The sequence below is a fragment of the Impatiens glandulifera genome, chromosome 2 (assembly GCF_907164915.1).
Source record: "Impatiens glandulifera chromosome 2, dImpGla2.1, whole genome shotgun sequence".
In the NCBI taxonomy this organism is placed as follows: domain Eukaryota; kingdom Viridiplantae; phylum Streptophyta; class Magnoliopsida; order Ericales; family Balsaminaceae; genus Impatiens; species Impatiens glandulifera.
The window spans coordinates 3,461,913-3,483,242 of NC_061863.1; the positions used below are offsets into that span (position 1 = coordinate 3,461,913).

The 21,330-nt window shown below is 27.6% G+C and overlaps 2 protein-coding genes and 3 non-coding genes across 5 annotated transcripts; all 5 read right to left on the reverse strand.

Annotated features, from left to right (window-relative positions):
• Positions 1 to 5,563: 5,563 nt before the first annotated feature.
• On the reverse strand, positions 5,564 to 9,505 carry LOC124925610 (protein TIC 22, chloroplastic). The gene is made up of 8 exons (XM_047465660.1): positions 8,977 to 9,505; positions 8,816 to 8,878; positions 8,582 to 8,656; positions 7,623 to 7,673; positions 7,016 to 7,075; positions 6,867 to 6,935; positions 6,034 to 6,069; positions 5,564 to 5,951 (listed from the first exon to the last, which is right to left on the reverse strand). Exons 1-8 carry the CDS (start codon positions 9,433 to 9,435, stop codon positions 5,859 to 5,861), a joined length of 906 nt encoding a protein of 301 aa, XP_047321616.1. The 5' UTR covers positions 9,436 to 9,505; the 3' UTR covers positions 5,564 to 5,858.
• A 2,293-nt stretch (positions 9,506 to 11,798) lies between these two features.
• TRNAE-CUC lies at positions 11,799 to 11,871 on the reverse strand. The gene has a single exon. It is a non-coding gene; the product is annotated as a tRNA-Glu (tRNA).
• A 110-nt stretch (positions 11,872 to 11,981) lies between these two features.
• TRNAE-CUC lies at positions 11,982 to 12,054 on the reverse strand. The gene has a single exon. It is a non-coding gene; the product is annotated as a tRNA-Glu (tRNA).
• A 111-nt stretch (positions 12,055 to 12,165) lies between these two features.
• On the reverse strand, positions 12,166 to 12,238 carry TRNAE-CUC. Its single transcript has one exon. It is a non-coding gene; the product is annotated as a tRNA-Glu (tRNA).
• Positions 12,239 to 14,546: 2,308 nt separating this feature from the next.
• LOC124925933 lies at positions 14,547 to 16,267 on the reverse strand. Its single transcript, XM_047466074.1, has 3 exons — positions 15,959 to 16,267; positions 15,547 to 15,858; positions 14,547 to 15,463 (listed from the first exon to the last, which is right to left on the reverse strand). Exons 1-3 carry the CDS (start codon positions 16,121 to 16,123, stop codon positions 14,738 to 14,740), a joined length of 1,203 nt encoding a protein of 400 aa, XP_047322030.1. The 5' UTR covers positions 16,124 to 16,267; the 3' UTR covers positions 14,547 to 14,737.
• Between the last annotated feature and the right edge of the window lie 5,063 nt (positions 16,268 to 21,330).

Here is a 21,330-nt window from a genome sequence, read left to right on the forward strand (position 1 = left end):
AATTTTCTACCTATATATTTATAAACTTTATAAATTAAATTCCAATTTTTTCATTCATTAAAGAAAATTAAAGAAAATTATGATAAAATTAATTATAGATCAATAATCTATACACATAAAAAAACAAAAAACAAACATCATTAAATAAATGTAAATTACACTATAATCAAATAATTTTTATTTTGAGTATGATAATCTGAATGTCTTTTTTAATTTGGTGGCATATAAGGGATTTTTTTTTACAAAATTGTTTTTTGTTATTTTGTAGTTTTTTTTTTTTTTTTATCAATTTTGAACATTATTATAAATTTATGATAGGTAAAAATTATTACTAAAGATATATAAGATAAAAATAATTAAACATATAAATAAATTATATAAAAAATTAAATATAAATTCACTTAAATTAAAAGTTAAAAGATCAAATAAAATATTTGAAATAAATTATATAAAAAATTAAATATCAAAATCAAAATCTCTTTTAACTTTAAAAACCTTTTTACAAATTAATGAAAGTTTTGAGATATTTGCGTTGTTTGAAGAGAGTAACCGAGTTTGCGTGTTTGGTGATGGATTGGAGTCGGAAAATGATTATGATATGCGTTTGACGTAGAGTTGGAGATTATCTTAGAACCAACACTTTTAAACCCATATTTTAATTAATTAGAACTTAGAAGTGATGGTACAACTTTTATGAATGTTTATCATTTTGAACAATTCTTTCAATTGGCCATATTTTATTCTTTCAAATAGACCTTAAAAAAACAGATGAACTAAAACAAACATGAACTGTAAATAAAGCTTGATTTGAATAAAGCTTGTTTCATAATAATTAAATAAAAACACTGATAAAAGATAACTCACACGATAAAACCATTTTTTTAGTTTGTTCGTGGCAGAAAACTACCTTAAAAACAAAATTGACAATTCAAATCCACATCAAATAAGAAGAGATGGACGCTTTAGCATCGTATGGCTAAATTTTGTATAGTTGAGCCGCAATTTATACAATTCAATATTCAAATGATATATTTGGTTTCAAGATACTTTTCAAAATAACAAATGATCACACAAAAAAAATATTTAATTTTGTTAATTAGTTAAGTAATTAAGTAATTTAATGATTAGAATAATATCATCGTTATAAAAAATAATTTTTTTTAACTTTTTTATAATTTGTAGATAGTACAAGTTAGAGCTGGACAATGAGTTCGATAAATACGAATCGACACGATCCAACACGATATTTGTACGGAACGACACAGTACGATATTATTTCACTCGGGTCTTGGGTTGACAAGATACAAGCACGAGACAACACGATCAAAACACGATTATGAGTTTATACAATCGTAACACGGTTACGAGTCGACACGGACACATCACGGGTATAGACACGACACAAATATAAGCACGACACAAGCACATGTATACACACACGAAACGACATAAACACAATTAGTCACATTACTTAAACTACTCACATTAATATTCTCTAAACCTATTACATTTTTATACAATTAATAAATTATTTAATTTTATAAATATAATAATTAAAATTAAAATTAAACATACTAAAATATAATAAAAAATATTAATTTAAATATATAAATTAAAATAAAATAAATAAATTATATGAATAGAAATGTGAGTCTATTAATAATAAATATATGATACAATTTCAATTTTAATAATATAATAATATATATTTATAATTGGATTAATTTTTACTCACATTTCTCACTTTCTTTCTAATTTTCTTATTTAAACTACTCACATTTACATTAACATTATAAAATTATCACGTCTCTAGCCACCAGGAATTGTAATTAGGGAAAAGTAATTGACTATTCCAATTAATGTTGCCACCAGCATTAGACCTTGGTTCATGTCCTTGGCTTCTTTTGTCGCTTCTTCTCTTAAGAAAATTATGATTTTCCTTAAATAGTTCTTCCACAAAAAGCTTAATATAATTTGTTTGTGTCTTTGTTTAAATAATTGACATTCAATGTTAAAATTTATATTTACACATTTTACATATTAAATAACTTTTTTAATAAATTTAATACATTTAACTTATTAAATTAATTTAAAATTTTAAAATTTTCTAAATTAATAAATTAATAATCATATTTTATTATTTTTACTAACAATATAATTTAATATATATAAATAAATAAATAATTAAATGAGTGTGTCAAGACACGATTGTGTTAACACGATAACAAAATTTAGTCGGAATAACACAAAACACGAATTTAAACACGAGTTAGCACGACACAAATAAACTCGTCACGAAAAAGTTTGTGAATCATAATATTTTGAGTGGGTCAAGACACGACACGACACAGAAAAGATTGAGACACGACACAATACGGCGCGATTAAGAGTCTAACACGACTTGCCCGAGTCGAATACGAATGTTTATACACGATGCCCAGCTCTACACCAGTATCAGACCTTGGTTCATGTCCTTGGCTTTTTTTGTCGCTTCTTCTCTTAAGAAAATTATGGTTTTCCTCAAACAACTCTTCCGCCGTTAAACCATTGGAGTTGCGGTGCTCATGTAGGTACTCACATTTACATTAACATTATAAAATTATCACGTCTCTAGCCACCAGGAATTGTAATTAGGGAAAAGTAATTGACTATTCCAATTAATGTTGCCACCAGCATTAGACCTTGGTTCATGTCCTTGGCTTCTTTTGTCGCTTCTTCTCTTAAGAAAATTATGATTTTCCTTAAATAGTTCTTCCACAAAAAGCTTAATATAATTTGTTTGTGTCTTTGTTTAAATAATTGACATTCAATGTTAAAATTTATATTTACACATTTTACATATTAAATAACTTTTTTAATAAATTTAATACATTTAACTTATTAAATTAATTTAAATTTTTAAAATTTTCTAAATTAATAAATTAATAATCATATTTTATTATTTTTACTAACAATATAATTTAATATATATAAATAAATAAATAATTAAATGAGTGTGTCAAGACACGATTGTGTTAACACGATAACAAAATTTAGTCGGAATAACACAAAACACGAATTTAAACACGAGTTAGCACGACACAAATAAACTCGTCACGAAAAAGTTTGTGAATCATAATATTTTAGGTGGGTCAAGACACGACACGACACAGAAAAGATTGAGACACGACACAATACGGCGCGATTAAGAGTCTAACACGACTTGCCCGAGTCGAATACAAATGTTTATACACGATGCCCAGCTCTACACCAGTATCAGACCTTGGTTCATGTCCTTGGCTTTTTTTGTCGCTTCTTCTCTTAAGAAAATTATGGTTTTCCTCAAACAACTCTTCCGCCGTTAAACCATTGGAGTTGCGGTGCTCATGTAGGTAAGGATTGCAATCTCTCTTTACAAACTTCATGCATTCCACACATAGTTTAAAACAAGAAGCTTAATATAATTTGTTTGTGTATTTGTTTAAATAATTAATATTCAATGTTAAAATTTATATTTACACATTTTACATATTAAATAATTTTTTAAATAAATTTAATACATTTAACTTATTAAATTAATTTAAATTTTCTAAATTTTCTAAATTAATAAATTAATAATCATATTTTATTATTTTTACTAACAATATAATTTAATATATATAAATAAATAAATAATTAAATGAGTGTGTCAAGACACAATTGTGTTGACACGATGACAAAATTTAGTCAGAATAACACGAAATACGAATTTAAACACGAGTTAGTACGACACGAATAAACTCGTAGACACGAAAAAATTCACGAATCATAATATTTTTAGTGGGTCAAGACATGATACGACACGGATAAGATTGAGACACGACACAACACGACGCGATTAAGAGTCTAACACGACTTGCCTGAGTCGAATACGAACGTTTATGCACGATGCTCAACTTTAGTAATAGCTATAAGGAATAAATTAACTTAAATAATACTAATTTTAGTTACAAATTATTATTTTTTTAAGACGAATGATGAAATATTTTAGATTCTTTTAAAATAATTTAAAAGCAACATGGCCTATTTTTATAGTCCATATTTTTTAATATATTTCTTAACAAAATTTATTAGGTTAATCTCAAAAGCAAAGTAAATTAAAGGGACTTCATAGAGTCTATTGAAACAAAAATTAAAGTTGAAAATCAGCATTGTTATCATTTTCAGCAAGTTTAATATTCACCATTCTCTTTCAAGTTCAATTTATAAAAAAAATTTCGTTTCCAAAAAGCTAGTTCGATTCGTATGTAGAGTCTGCCCTAAACTAAGACAACTAATGCAGCACCTAAATACCATTCGAGGGTCCCAACAAATTTTATAAAAAAAAAATGTAGGTTTAAATTTAAGACTTTTAGAAAATCTTGTAACATTTAACCCACTAAAATAAACTATTTAAGTTAAATATAATACAAAACTATTAATTTTTACCATATAACATAAATAATAATAAATAAATAAAAAAACCTCCAAACTTTGGTGGTGCGCCCTAATAATATGAGCAAAACCCTTAATCTTGACCATTCCTCCATTCTCACAAAATCTCACTAAATAAAAATTTTAGGAAGATTCATTTTTTTTAAAAAAAAACTTAAGCAAAACTAAATAACTCAATTTTTAGAAAGATCTCATCCAAATTAAAAACTCTATTTTTCAATCATCAACGATTTTTGTTTTAAAATTGAAGATGGCTTAATCATTAATATTTAGTAGGAGCCCTGAATTCATTTTTTTGACTCTCCATTCATTCCAAACTCAGTCACACAACACTCACACTTCATGTCATTTTTAGAACTTTTTCACAAAAAAAAGTCCTATGAATATTGTCAGAACTATTTTTCAATCAAACATTTTAAAAATTATTCATAACATTAAAGTGAAAGTTTAGCATCATTCTCCTTTTGGTATTTTTTTTATAAATGGTCCGAAACGTGAAAACTCAAACTTAGGCTTTATAGATACTGATTTTGCGCTTAGTAACTAATGAGTTATGAATCTCACTCCTTTTAGTATTTTTAATTAACAAAATGCTTACAAATTAATTTGCAAGGTATCATCCTAGAAATAGAACACAAACTAAAACATTTTTTGAAACACAAAATTCACGCACACAAAAAATCTTACTCGAAATTGGCGTATTATGCCTATTGTTCGATACAACTTGATCAATGATAGATCATGGTCACTCTGTCACGATGCCCATGAAACATCCTCTCACGAGTCGCGTCTTCATCATTGTCCATTTGCACTAGCAATTTGGTTCGAATCTTAGAAACTAGAAGTTTTGAAAATTCACAACTTTACTACATCGCAAAAAATGGTACAATGTGAAATTAATAAGTATGGAAGCAGCATAATGGTACAATGAAAATTTCGCACCAAACATTATCCACTAAGCAATTTCGTTTAGTTAATTATTTCAGAAAATGTTGAATGTGAATTTGTAGATAAAAGGGTCAAATACAATATCTAATATATCTAATCCACCCATGTATTATAGTGAAATGCAAATTTATTGAGAAACCACTAATGTATAGTCTCAAGAAGATTATAGTAAAAGACTAGACTAAAACATAATACAGTTCTTAAAGACAAGCAAACTCCATTTACATACAAAATGAGAGAAAGTATGTATCGTACTAGAGACATTCTCTTCGAACCAAAAAATAAAAACGAACATTCAAATAGTGCATTATTTAAACGAACGGTAAAAATTTGGGTAAAATTTAACCCATCTCATGTGACTTCTTTAAAGATCCTGGAGCTGTCAACACAATCATAAGAAGCCATTTTCCTTGGAAAATACATGTTAATGTGATCTAAATTTATGGATCTAAACTCAATCATGCATTGGCAACTTCTTGAATATGTTGTGAATGGCTTTTGCCTGGTGGAATGAAGATCAAATCTTCCCAACCAGAGTTCTTCTCACTTATCTGCAATTAATAGATTCAGTATAAAAAAATAACATATGAAGGAGCTGTTTTAATCGAATCGAATATTGAGATCTCTGTTTACCTCCATCTTTCTAAGAACATCTTCCAAACTTCCAACCTGTTCAAAGATTTTCGTATTAAAGAAATGGGAGTATGATGAACATATACTAATGGCACATAAGAAATGCAAAATTTAAAGTAAGGAAAGTTACATTTCATAATGAAAATTTCTCTTTACTTTTTATTACCCTTGAGGGAGGTTCATAGAGTAACCCAAAAAAAAACTGAATATAAGTGTTTTCATTGAAAATCGAATTTGAGACTTTATGATGATTAGCTTTTGTTGATTCTAAGGTGTTGTTTGATGTGGGTTATTTGAGATTAATTTCAAATAATCCACTTATTAATCACATCATTTAAATCATCAACTAAAACACTCTTTTAGAAAGAAATAAATAAATTCATTATCAGTTTACCCAAATAACCTGGTTTTCAATAAACTATATCAAACAAGATTATTTGGAAATAACCCAAGATCAAACAAAGCCAACATGCTTCTCAAATACCTAGTCAATTACCTAATTACCCTTCAGCTTCATTAATTTATTTTGCATAGAGAAGGGAACAGACATGAAAGAACTCATTTATGGATTCCAAATGGAGTTATTAACAAAGAAAAAGTTGCTTCTGCTCCAAACACACCATCAACCGCAAAAACATGTAAATTTATAAGCTTTCTTTCAAACATGCTCCACCAATTACACAATATCTACTTTCTAGTTATTTAAGCCCAACAAGCATCAATATAAGTGAATTGAACACCATTATTATCTCATATTATCAAAGTATGAAAACTCACATGAATGTCAAAATATGCACAAAAAAGGACTGTAACAGGAGAAGGATTAATAATACCGTAATGTGTTGAGATAATCCTGACCCTCTTGCTCTTGAGAATGTTGAAAGTTCCTTTTCTATATCTTCCTGTTTTAGTAATTTAAGTAAGAATAACATCTGCATTGCATGTCATGGCGTTATTCTTATCATAACATGAGTAAACTAACCTTTCTGAAATAAATAGGCGAGTATCGTTTATTCTTCTTCTTGACAACAAGAAGGTCCGACTGCCAAGACGAAAACATATTAGTTAAGAAAGCCTGTATAGCCTAAGCAAGCAATAAAGAGTAATCATTCCTGATCAAATGTTATCACCAATACATTTATGATTTATATTTTTTATTTTGAAAATGAGAACAGAGCCTTGTTCGGTATCTCAATAAAATTTTGTAAATATTTTCCATTATTCATAAAAGGATTTGAAGTAATATGATATTTATACTCCATCAATGCAATAAGCCCCTTTTGTTTGGTTCTCTTTATGAGAATATTAACCTACTTAAGTTAGTGGTTAGAGTAATGAGTTCAAATCCAATCTTTTCGCAAATAAGACAAAAGTCCAACTCAAGAAGCGATAAGCAGTAATGGTAATTTAATTGATGATTCGACTTATTAAATGGAAAAAGTTTTGATTATGAGATGGGAAGTAAGGCAAGAAGACAACAAACCCTTTGAATTTCCACTAAAGATGATATATAGGGTTCAAAATCTCATTCAATTAATTATGAAATTTGTTAAGCTATTACAATGTAAGTAATAGTATTTGATTCTTACCTGGAAAACAGGAACTCCATCAAAGCCTCTCCTGACATCGGAAGCTTTGAGCTATATAAATGAAAACCAAAAATCACTCAAATGAATACTGCAGTTTTCTCATGTTTACCAATTATCAGTCCATCAAAAGAAACATGAAATAGAGAGCAAGTACATGTCTCATAAGCTTTAGAAGCCCCATAGAACATTTATTTCAATTCTTATTCTCATCATGGATCATTCTAAGACTACAATTGGTTAAAGCTGAACTGGAATTAGGGTTCGGTTGTTTGTTTAAGGACTTTAAAAGAGGAATTGAAATTAGAATTAGCTCATGTAATTAAAATATGTATAATAACCTCCTAATCAAATGCAATATACTCCCACATGATTCAAGCCAAGACCATTCATCCAACTATTTGTTTTTTTTTTTAAGTAAAGGAGAACTAGCATGACACCCCAAAATCATATCCCCGCTTAAACTCAATCATCCAACTATTTGTTAATTAGCTGAAAACGGGTTTATAAGTAAGATAATAGAACAAGGAAATCAAATAAATCTCTTAAGAACTATAATTCAATAATTTCTCTAGTAATTGAATTGGTATTGTAATGTAATACCAATTCTTATAGAATTGAAATTCTAATTTCAAATTCACTCATCCAAACATGGTCAGCCATAAGGTAAAGGCCGTATAGGGCCACCCTCCTCCCCCGGGCACCAAAAGAAAACTAATGCACCTTAACATGATATTTAACCAACCAGACTAGGTAACTTTTGTTAATTTATAACACAAAAATATTATATTTCTCCAATGTAACTTCAAATATACTGATATGACAAGAAAAAACAAAAACAATTCTCGCATAGGGTACCCTAAACCTTAGTTAAGTTATATACTGCATTAAGGTAAAAAGAAGATATTATTCTTACACTAAGTTTCACAATATAAGTAGAAACCAAAGAATAAGGAAATCACCTCCAAAGCATTCTTTATTTGAACAGGATCAGGCAAGAAACGGAAGGCAATTCCTTCAATTTTCAATGAATAAACCTGAAATGCACAAAGATCAATCAAGGATAAATTGAACCAAAAAAGTCTCAATCATTAGCATGTATAATTTACCATAGTCCATACACTCAAATTGATCAAACAATGAATGAAAAACAATCTTTTAAAGGAAGAAACGAAATTGAGTTAGAATTGAAGAACCTGGTCAAGTGTAATTGGAACAACCCGTGCTCTACTTCGAAGTTCCCTCTTCCGAGATTGCACCTGAATAGAAAATCACATGAATCTTCTGCAATTGGATTATCTTTATAGAATTTAAGGTGAAGAAACCAAAGAAAGATGAAAAATCTTAAAGAGAGAACCTGAGCTAGAAAGGCTTCAGCATCTTCCTGACGAAAACAAAGCAATCCAATTGACTTGAAGCTATTCGGATCAGATATAAGTACAAACTCGTTGTTAGAATTGCTGACAGTGTACACGACTGTTCCGGCGAGCGTCTTACCAATATAATCGGAGCTCAGAGCAATATCGAAAACGTGCTTTCCTTCACGAGCTTCGGACTGGTGCGATAAAGAAGCAAAATTTAATGAAGTAGAAGACACGTGAGTAGTAAGAGGAGGAGGAGGAGGAGGATGTCGCCTGAGTGAAGCCGGCGGCCTCGGCCAACTGGCGGCGAGGTTACAGGCGAAGCGGCTGGTTTCATCGAGTCGAGTGGCGAATTGAGCACCGAGATGGAGACATTGTTGGTGGATAAAAGAGGAGAGAGAGTGAAGAGGATTGCAGGCGCCGGCGACTGACGTTGAGGGTTTGCGATACTCCATAGGTGCCGGCGGCGAGTTTGAGAAATTGGGAAGAAAGCAATCAACACTGATTCTTATAAAATTACAAGAAATAATCCTCTTTTTCTTTTCTCATTATTTTCTAACATAAATCAAATGTTTTATTTTAAAATACTTATTTTTTTTTGAAAAGTAAATTTAAAAAATTCAAATTTTATTTTATAATTTATAAATAAAGACATTGTGTTTTAAATGATAGACATTATTTTTTTATACTTTTTAAACACGGAATAAATTGTATATATTCTAAAACACAAACTCTGAGGTGAATCTTATTACTGAGCTATATTGATGGGTTCACAATATAACGTGTATGTGGAATAGATAAAAATGGAATAGTTACGATGATGAAGTACGATAGAAGTTGCCATGTCATTTTGCCACATTAGCCAGTAGGAGATAAACACAATTTTTATTTTATATTTTTTAAACACTAAATAAAATGTTTATTTTCTAAAACAGAAATAACAAGTGTTTTTATCTCTATAATTTATTATGCAACTCTAAAAGTTTTTTTGTTTAAGAAAAAAAAAACAAGCACTATAGAAAAAAAAAAAATTACTAAAAATGTTTGGCCTAGAGCTCTAGAAGGTCATTTGAGATGTTGGACAATTTTTTTCAAATTTCACAATTTGTTAAAATTATATAAAAGATATTTGATTTTAAAATTATTGTGTTTAATTAATATTCGTTTGATTATTTTTTAGATCCCTAACTGATTATATATACAATTTATGTACTAATATATTTAAAATAAAAATAAAATTCGGTTCAACCAGTTGCTAAAATAAATTGAGTTATGAAATCTAGTTCTCCATTGGCCAAGAATGCTCACAATTATTGACTTTTAAAAGTTAATTTTTCATTATTATTATTATTATTTTAAGTTCATGCTTAATTTTAACTTTTCTTAATATTAAGGGGATATAAATATATAAAAATTTGCTATAATGGTCACATATTTGAAATTTTAATTAAAATTTTAATAGGTCCTTTCATGCTCATATTTTCTTGACTAAGTCAATTAGTTTATTTATCTAAGTTTTATTGGTTATATTTTAGAGAAACATTGAGTCAGAAATCTTCTTTCTTCTTTTTATATTTTTTTATATGATTCCATGGAATTAGTTTATCTATCCTTAATTTTAATGGTTTTATTTTAGAGAAACATTTAGAGTTGGAAATCTTTTTGCATATATATTTTATGATTTATATATTTTTTCTATCGTCTTGAAAGGAGAAATTAAGATAAAACTTTTCAATAAGTTATGAGCAATCTCAGTTTTAATAAAATAAACTTTTGGTCTTCTAGTACATTAGTTATAGGCATATTTTTCTTTTAAAATTAACATACTCAAAAATGTTTTTACCATTAGCATTTTATTCTTTTAAAGATGCGATCTTGAAAAAACAAATCCATTTGTCTTAATAAATGAAGTTAACCTACAAATTCGAAAAAAAAACTTCCATTGTGGGAATGAAATTAAGTCTTACGAGTGAGAGTCAAATATCCTAACTAACTAGATTACTAACGGGTTTTAAATTGAAATTTACACTATTTTAAGCCAATCATAGTTTGAATATTGCTACGAACTATTATTGCATTATCAATTAAGTTAACAACCTAAAAAATAAAAAAAAAATAAAAACTTTTGTTTCGGGGAATCAAAACCAGACCTAACCAACTACACTACAATAGATTTTGAAAATAGAGTCTTTTGGGTGAGAGTCTAATATCCTTACCAACTAGACTACAACAATTTTTGAAATCATACTTTGAATGTTGCTACCAAAATGAAAATAATTCCATTGCCAGGAATCAAACCCGGGCCTTTAGGGTGAGAACCAAATACCCTAACAAACTAGACTACAACGGATTTTGAATTAAAATTTGCAATATTTTAGACAAATCATAGTTTGAATGTTGCTAATAACAATTATTGCATTATCAATGAAGTTAATAATAACCTACAAAATCGAAAAAACTTTCATTGCCGGGAATCAAACCAAGGTCTTTCAGATAAGAGCCAAATATCCTAACTAACTAGACTGCAACAAATTTTGAATTAAAATTTACATTATGTTAAACAAATCATAGTTTGAATGTTGCTACCAACAATTATTGCATTATCAATGAAGTTAATAACCTACAAAATCGAAAAAACTTCAATTCTCCGAGAATCAAACACGAGTCTATCGAGTGAGAGACGAATATCCTAACCAACTAGACTACAACGAATTTTGAATTGAAATTTACAATATGTTAAAGAAATCATAGTTTGAATGTTGTTACCAACAATTATTGCATTATCAATGAAGTTAATAACCTACAAAATTGAAAAAAATTCCGTTGCCGGGAATCGAACCCAGGTCTTTCGGGTGAGAGCCGAATATCCTAACCAACTAGACTACAACGGATTTTGAATTGAAATTTACAATATGTTAAAGAAGTCATAGTTTGAATGTTATTACCAACAATTATTGCATTATCAATGAAGTTAATAACCTACAAAAAAAATCGAAAAAATTTCCATTGCCGGGAATCGAACCCGGGTCTTTCGGGTGAGAGCCGAATATCCTAACCAACTAGACTACAACGGATTTTGAACCGAAAATTACAATATATTAAACAAATCATAGTTTGAATTTGAATGTTGCTACAAACAATTATTGCATTATTAATGAAGTTAACAACCTATAAAATAAAAAAGATTCCATTGCCGGGAATCGAACCCGGGTCTTTCGGGTGAGAGCCGAATATCCTAACCAACTAGACTACAACGGATTTTGAATTAAAATTTACAATATGTTAAAGAAATCATAGTTTGAATGTTGCTATCAACAATTATTGCATTATCAATGAAGTAAACAACCTACAAAATCAAAAAAACTTTCGTTGCTAGCAATCAACCTCAGGTCTTTCAAGAGGTGAGAGTCGAATATTCTAACCAACTAGACTACAACGGTTTTTGAATTGAAATTTACAATATGTTAAACAAATCATAGTTTGAATTTGAATGTTGCTACCAACAATTATTGCATTATAAATGAAGTTAATAGCCTAGAAAATCGATAAAAAAAAATTATTTTGCCGGGAATCAAACTCGGGCATTTCGGGTGAAAGATGAATATCCTAACCAACTAGACTACAAATCATAGTATGAATGTTGCTACCAACAATTATTCCATTATCAATGAAGTTAACAACCTACAAAATCAAAAAAACTTATGTTGCTAGCAATAAAACCGGGTCTTTCATGTGAAAGCCGAATATCCTAATCAACTAGACTACAACGGATTTTAAATTTACTATAGGTTAAACAAATCATAGTTTGAATTTGAATGTTGCTATCAACAATTATTACATTATCAATGAAGTTAACAACTATAAAATTAATAGAAAAAAATTTAGGTGGTTGGGAATCAAACCAGGATCTTTCGGGAGAGCCGAATATCTTAACCATCTAGACTATAACGGATTTTTAATTTTGAATTGAAATTTACAATTTAAAAAAAATCACAGTTTGAATGTTGTTACCATTTTTTTTTATTGTACTTTAACGACATTAATTGTTTTAAAAAAACTAATAAAGGGTCCATAGTCTGAATTTAAATGCCTGGTACAATTTTAATGAAAAAATTTATGAAAAAACTAAAGAAGTTATAAATCTTATATTTTGTACAAAAATTATATGACTGTAAAATTTATTAAAACATTTCATCTTAGACAAGGCTACAAAAAATTCAACTTAAGACGCTTTTAAGAATAAACCCAAAAACATTCATTTATGAAAAACTCTTTCAACTCAAACTATCTAATTGGTTATTAGTTACAGTTTTATTGAAATCAAATTAAGCATTTTTAATTAACTAAATAACTTCACGCTGTATATTTACTTCATGCTTTATATTTTCTTAAAAAATGACCTAACTTTTGAGAGATGTGAGGAAACAGAAGGAGGAGAAAATACGTCTGATTAGTTGAAAAAGTAAAATAATTTATCTATTTTGTTACATTTTTTTTCCAGACAAATGAGGTGATTATACGTCATTTTCTCTTTCATTCTCTCCTCCAATTTAATGGAGGAGACAATATATATTGAGTGTGAGAAAATACAATAATTGTTCACCGTCGATAAATAAACTAATAAAATGTATCAAAAAAAATTAAAACATAAAAGCTAAAAGATTAGATTGTGTAGGTGAGAAAAAAAATAACTCAATAAAACTCTAAAATATTTTAGTTTTATAAATGTTGTCTCCCGAATTCTTTCATTTTCCTTCATTCTATTCATTGAGTTATTTTGATTCAGTTCGATTGTCGAGAATTTGATTTGTCAACAACTCGCTTAAAGTCTCCAAAACATTTGTGGTTAGTGAGTAGTAGGTTTTGAATTTGTTGAAAGTTAAACTCATTCCAATTTACCGTAAAATTGAGTTATCTCTTAGTCCAAGCTATTTTGAAACCCTTGTTAATTTCTAAACAATTAAGAATGTCTATTTTTATAACAACTATGACATTTCGAGACTTTTAATAGACAATAGACTGTCTGAAAATATGATAACATCATTGAGACCTAGTTCGTTGTCCTGTGAGTATTAAAGTTTCCATTTTAGCCATTGTGAAATCAATACCTTCACAAGATTTTTCCATAATAATTTCTCCATTTGGTGAGCGCATCCACATGTGTAATTGGCAGGGAGAAAAAGAGGAAAATTTTGATTTGGATGAATTTGTTTTTGTATACTTCTTTTAACTCACTCTATTTTTGCGTTTTCTTTAATAATCTGGTGCGCAATGTTTTCAACAAACGAGAAGAGTATCTTTAGTTTCATGTGAGTTTTTACATTTGACAAGTAATAAAAGATTCATTTTTGATGCTATTGTTTCATTAAGGATTCTCATAGTTGGTCTGAGTCTTAACTAAATAACCATTATATTATACCAATGCCAAATTAAAGGGAATGACTCAACTTCAGTATATCATATTCCTCAACATCTATTTGTATTTGAGACTCAACTTCAGAAAAGAAAAAAAAAAAAACTACTTTCAAACAACCAAATACAATTGTGGAATAATAGGTACACTAAAAAGAACAAATTTTATGTCGAGACATATATACTATAAAGATGGAGCTCGAGTACTCGATCCAAGAGTTCCCGATAACACAAAACACACAACTTGTGTTACAATCAGATAGTACAGGTGTTACACCAACACTTTTGTTTGTTTCTGTATCTCAATAAACCAAAGTTTCGCACGTTAAGTGAAATACCTTTCACTTACCATTTCACATCCAATGTTAAAGACTCAGGAGGGACCATCAATGAGGGAAACTTAGTAAAGGAGATATTCGACAACAAATCACTCCACGCATATGTATCAACCTCGATGAACGGTCTAGATCTCTTCACAACCAACGGTTTTAACCTATCCTCGTCAATCCTGGCCACTACTTCATAACAAACACGTTCCATATTGGGCCTCGTTCGCCACTCTGCCATCGTGCTCTCTCGAGTACCATCACTGTCGTTTAATTTCGTATCCCTTTCTAGATCAATCTTAAACCGAACGACTGTCGAAGCCTTGATTTTCACTTTTAAGGAGCTTCTGGCATGTTTATCGGAAACTAAACTCCTCATTAGCTTATCGATTATTACAATTCTCGATTTCAGTGAATCGACAGGAAATCTCTGGTTTCTGTTTGTGTCTTTGGCGTAACATATCTCGGGTAACAGTTTGATTGTGTCTTTCGAAAGGAAAGTTTTGACGACGTGGGCGTTTTGATTTCTCGATGAGTAGGCAATTACAGAAGCTGGGCCAGATATATGTATAGGAAACAATGGTGTACATGATTCATGCTCAAATGGCGAAAAATGAGTTCTTACTTTCGAATTGAACCCTTGTTGAAGAGAATGAAACAGAGTTACCTCTTGAGCATTTCTCACTTCCACCATTATACCTTCACCAACTAGGATTCTCTTCAAACCAGTATGAGTAACATTCAGCTGAAAATTTACAGTTTTAATACTTTTAGATGATGATCAATCACATCTATGATATTTATCAATAATAAAAAGGAAGTTTTTACCGGCAATTGAAGCAACAGTTCATCAGATCCATTCATCAATAACTCCAATGGTCCACGAATAAGAAATTTATCAAGAACAGGATTCGATCCAATTTCACGAACAGATGGCTCAAATTCGCCTCCATTCTTCAGTTTCTTCCATAACGATACTTCGTCTCGAAGCCTAAAACTAACTTCGCTCTTTCCAACACGAAGACGTATATCGTACCTACGAGAATCGCCAAATTTAGCGTTTGCTGAATCCAACTTCGTTACTTTTACTCCACTAGTCTCGTTCCAATTCTGCCGTATCGAAATTGCTTTCAAAACATCCTGATTAAAGAGATAGGGTTGAGAATTGAGGATTGAGATCCGATTAAACAAACAGTAAAACCTAAAACCGAATACATGAAGATGATGCATGCATACATACCTCGAGGAAAGTTGATGGTTGAGGACGAAAATCGTCGGCGATTCTAGGAAAGAGAAAGAGAGAGATATTGAACCTTGCGTAGGAATCGGTTGCGGGAGTTAGCGTTGCTAGGGTTTGGATTGAGAGATAAAATATGAAGAAGGAGAAAGTAGATCGTTTAATCATATTATTATATACAGGAATAAACCGCCGGAGACGGCGACGGCGACAACGACGGCGATTGGTGATTGAGATCGGAAAGGGGATCGAACCGACACTGCTCCGAAGGCTTTGAACGAAGATCTTCTTCTATGTCGTCTCCTCTCTGGTTTAACAATAATAAAATATGTTTACCAAAAATAAATAAAAATAATAATAATTAATAAAATATAACTAGTGAAAATAATTTATTTTTTTTTTTTAGATTTATATATTCTAATTTTTAAGATATTTTGGGTGACTAAAATATTTAAGATTTTTTTTAAAAGAAATTCGAGAATAAAGATAGATTTTATATTTATATTTTTACAAAACTTCAAAATGGTTTAATAATTTGGAAATATTTTATTTTAAATTTAATGTTTTTTTTGAGATTTTTCATTTCAAACTATCTCTCAGAATGTTTTAAAAGATTTATAGTGTGTGTGGGAATATTTGGAAAAAAAAATTAGAATTTAGTGTTATTTTGTTATTACAAATGTCATCAATTACTTAACGAAATGAAAATAATACTTTAAATAAGATGAGGACGAGTTCGTTTGTTTAAGAAAAGGCTCGAATGATTAAAACTGTGATAGTTATAGTCGCATATATTACCGTTCAAAGTTCGAACCTCCATGAGTAAAAACGATTAATATAAAAATTGGGCCTAAATTAAACTAATATTCTTGTTATACATTCTCCTAAACCTTCATTCAAATTATACCTAATTTTATTTTTTAAATATAAAAAGTAATTAAGTTTATAAAGAATTAATTCTCATTAAATCAACTAAAGAGTTATATAAAATTTATTAATTTGTAAATAATATCTAAAAACTCAAATCTAGACTATACATAATATAGATTGGTAAAAAATAGATTATAATGGAACTCATTCACTAATCATGCAATTTTTTTCAGGGGTAACTCTAAAGACTAACTTATTTAAATTCTATAACAACAAGTGATGAAGGCGAGCAAACAATCATTTGAATTCAATAACTCTAGACGATACATAATATAGATTTGTAAAAAAGTTATGTCAAATGACAATTGATAAAAGAACCTCTAGATAAAAGATAAATTCTAAAAACTTCTTATAAGAAAAATAAAAAAGAACTCTAAATTCGACAACATCTCATTTGCTGCAAATAAGAAAATGAATACGAACTCAAGAATTTGTCACAAACATTGGAGGGTATGAACATTAGACGACTCACCAATAATTAAGAGTATTACTTAGAATATAAAAATTCGAGATAACAAATTCGATTCAGCTAAATAGATTATCGTACCGAACAAAATACCATATCAACTCAAATTTGAGTGATATAAAAAGAAACAAAGTACTCTCGACTAAAAATAGCCACCCTAGGGGACATAAGCACAATGACTTTGAAATTTATTGAGGGAAAATATAACTTTAGATTGCATAAATTAATGTAAAAAAGTGATTTATCTAGCTTAAAAATGATCAAAATAATATAATTTATAATATTTAAAAATATATAAAATTATAGATTTTTTAGTTTGTGTTATGACTCCATTTAAAATTCATTAATAAAATAATATATTTGAGATTTGTAATAAAATTGCAAGATTTTCTAATGTTAATCTATATATACATTTAAATTAGATATAATTTCACATATTTAAACAATATCTTGAAATTTTAATTTTTTTTAAAAAAAGTATCACATCAATTTTTATAATTATTAAATTACTTAGTTCAACTAAAGTATTGTTAAAGTAATAGTATTATTGAGTTATTCTAATATTAGCTTCATAATTAATTAATTTGAAGGTTCATGTGTAAAAATAACTTTGAAGCATCGTTTTATTTGGAAATAGTTAGATTCTGAGTTAGATTTGAATAAAAAAATATAATATATCTAATTCAAAATAATAATTTATATAATATAATTTATTTTAAATAGTTATATATTAACATAATTAATAACTTTTTCCATTTAACCTCGACAAATTCGAGTTACAATTATTTCAAATAAAGATAACTTTTTTCCTTAGTTATTATTATTTTATGAACCCTTATATTGTTTCAATTAAATTTTATCTTAGTTATGTTTGTATTTTATAAAATTGTGTGATTCTATCCATAAATATAATTATTTAAGTCATTTTATTATATTAAGTATGATATATATATATATATCCGTAACATTTAATCAATTATGAATAACTTAACGACTTTAATAAATTTCTTAGATTTTAATCGACAAATAAATAAAAGGATAAATAAGAAACGATATTTTGATCATAATTAGTGGTTCACGTCCTCCATCAATAGAATTGATTTCTTAATAATACATAGATATAAATCAACATTAAAAAGATAATTTGAATCGAAATAAATTGCATATCTATATATATATATAATGACGCTTAATTTAAAATGTTGGAGGTGTGAATCACGCTCTCTCCAAAATGATTCACATCGTTATCATAGTATTTTCTCTTTCTTATATATATATATATTTTTCTCTATTCATTTAATTGTTTTTCTATCCCTTACCATATATATATTCACACTAATAATATATAAAATATATATTTTTTCATCAATTCTATTAACCAAGTTTCATAATTAATTATTCTATGTAGGTTACTCTTTTATATATATATATATATATTAATATTTTTTTATTAATTATTTTAAAAATAAACCTAATGAATTCTCTTCTAAAATATTACATATATTAATCATGCTCTCTCCAAAATGATTCACATCATCATCATAGGTATTTTTTCTTTCTTAGATATATTTATTTGTTATAGAGAGTTGTTAATTATACATATTCTGAAAGGTATTTATTTGTTATTGATGCAATGAATATTTTTTTCTTGAGTTTTTGTTGACGAGAACGAGACTTTCAGTTATTTCAAAGAAGATCCATATTTGTGTAATGTGGTATGAACTCTTGAGCTCAAGTCTAAACTTCTTATCATATATTTTTATTAGTTCTTGAAATATAATTTTTCTTCTCTATTATGTTTCGTCTCTCCTTAAGTCTTACTTTATATATAATAATTCCCGATTTGTTTGGTTGGTTTCAAGTACTTTTAGTCATCACTTTAATAGGTTGATTTTTAATATTTCAATTGATGTTTAGATGGAGACGATGGGTTCATTGAATTCAAGGCGATAATGGTGCTATCATGGTTATGCAAAGTTGTTTTGGTGATAATCGTGTTATCATGCCTGGAGGTGTGAGCATTGGTAAGTTAGAAATTTAGATCATTTTATCATAATCTGATAAAATTTGTTTGTAAAAAGATTTTTTAATTTTTCTATTATATTAATTCTTGATTTTATTTAATTTATTTCAGGTACTTTCAGCCATTGTAGATCATTATACTTCTGGATACAAGCTATTGTACTTCTGAATGTTTGTTTACTTAAAATACTTTAATTTTGAAATAATTGTGTTTATAGCTCTAGATTTGTATCTTCATATGTATACACTAACTTGGAATAATTGAAAATCAAGTATTTTGTTTAATACTCTTAATTTTAATGAAATAATAATGTGTTTTATATATGAATTTAATTTTATTGTGCAACTTCTATTTTTATGGTATATTTTAATTTTTGATACTCCTATTTTTATAAAAATAAATGTTAGTAAAAATAAACTCAATAAATATAACCTACCATCTATATATATATTAATATTTTTTATTAAATATTTCATCTAAATAATTTGATTATTTATAAATAAATTCAAATAAAATAAACTCTTCTCATCTAAAAAGTCATATATAATTATTGAGATTTATATTAAATATTAATATTAATTATGAAAATTATTTAGGAGATTTAAATTGTAAAAAATATACTCACATTGAATATGTTCACTAACGATAATAAATATTATTATAACCTCTCATCCATAAAATAAATCATTCAGTTTCATTCTAATTTATAACTAATTAATGGAAATAAAATTAACGGATATTAAATATTATTACAACCTTAAATTCATATATATTAATAATTTATTCAAATAATTAACATCAAATAAAACAAATTAATACAACAAAAAAATGAGTTTTATTTTATAAAATTTTAGACAAATTGTTAGGTGGTATAAGTAAATTCATAAACAATGAATACTTTATTTTTATTATTATTATTATTAACTTTATTATTATTATTTTTTGACATATTTTAACTTTAATGTTATATTACTGGTTTTCATTATCTACATTATTTTGGTATTTATATATGTAATTGTCTTTACATTTGATAATAAACTTATTTATTTTTATTGTTACTATTCTATATTTTGGTGATTTGAAATTGAAATAATAAGATATTTATTGAGAATGTTACCAAACTCTTAGCCTTTTGATATTATACTTTTATTCTCTATTACTTTTTCATCTATTCTATTTAAAATGAAATTATCTGCAAGAACATCAAAAGAGAAATTTCGAACAACAATTTTATTGTTTGAATGTGTAGATCCACTAAATCCTTATCGGATGATGATTTCAATCGTATTTATTGATCTCCACTATGAATATGAGTTTTGTTTGATATTTATAGTCTCAAATTTGTAGGACTTTTAAATGATATTTATAGTCATAAATTTTGAGAAATTAGAACTTATGATTCCTTGTGTTGTGTTCAATTACGATCCTTACAACCTTAAAAAAATGTAGTAAAAAATGTTATCCAATTATTGATATTCATTCTACTTATTATTTTATCGTATATTTTTTCTTATGTTTACAATTTAGACTAACTATTATAATATCTATTTATATTAGAATCTCAAAAAATAACACAAAGGTATACATTTGAATGGTGGATTTAAGTAGCAACTACAAACATTTAGTGATTGTTCGCCGAACCAAGATTTATTAAGACGAAAAAAACAGAAAATTTAATTTTTCTTTTATAATTTTTAATTTTTTTTATGTTTTTTTAGTTAATATACGTGTTAACTTACATTCTTACATTCGTGCGCTGACTTTTTGCTAGTTTACTATAAAAATTCTTATGTAGAGTAATTTTGTTTTAGACACTTTATTGATAATATTTAGAGTAAAAGAAAAAAAGTTATTTTATATTCAATTTGTAGTAGACGAATCTTGAAAAATGCTCAAATAATATAATTTTAGTTTACTTGCATAATATAAAATAATGTTTTTTTGTTTTATTAATTT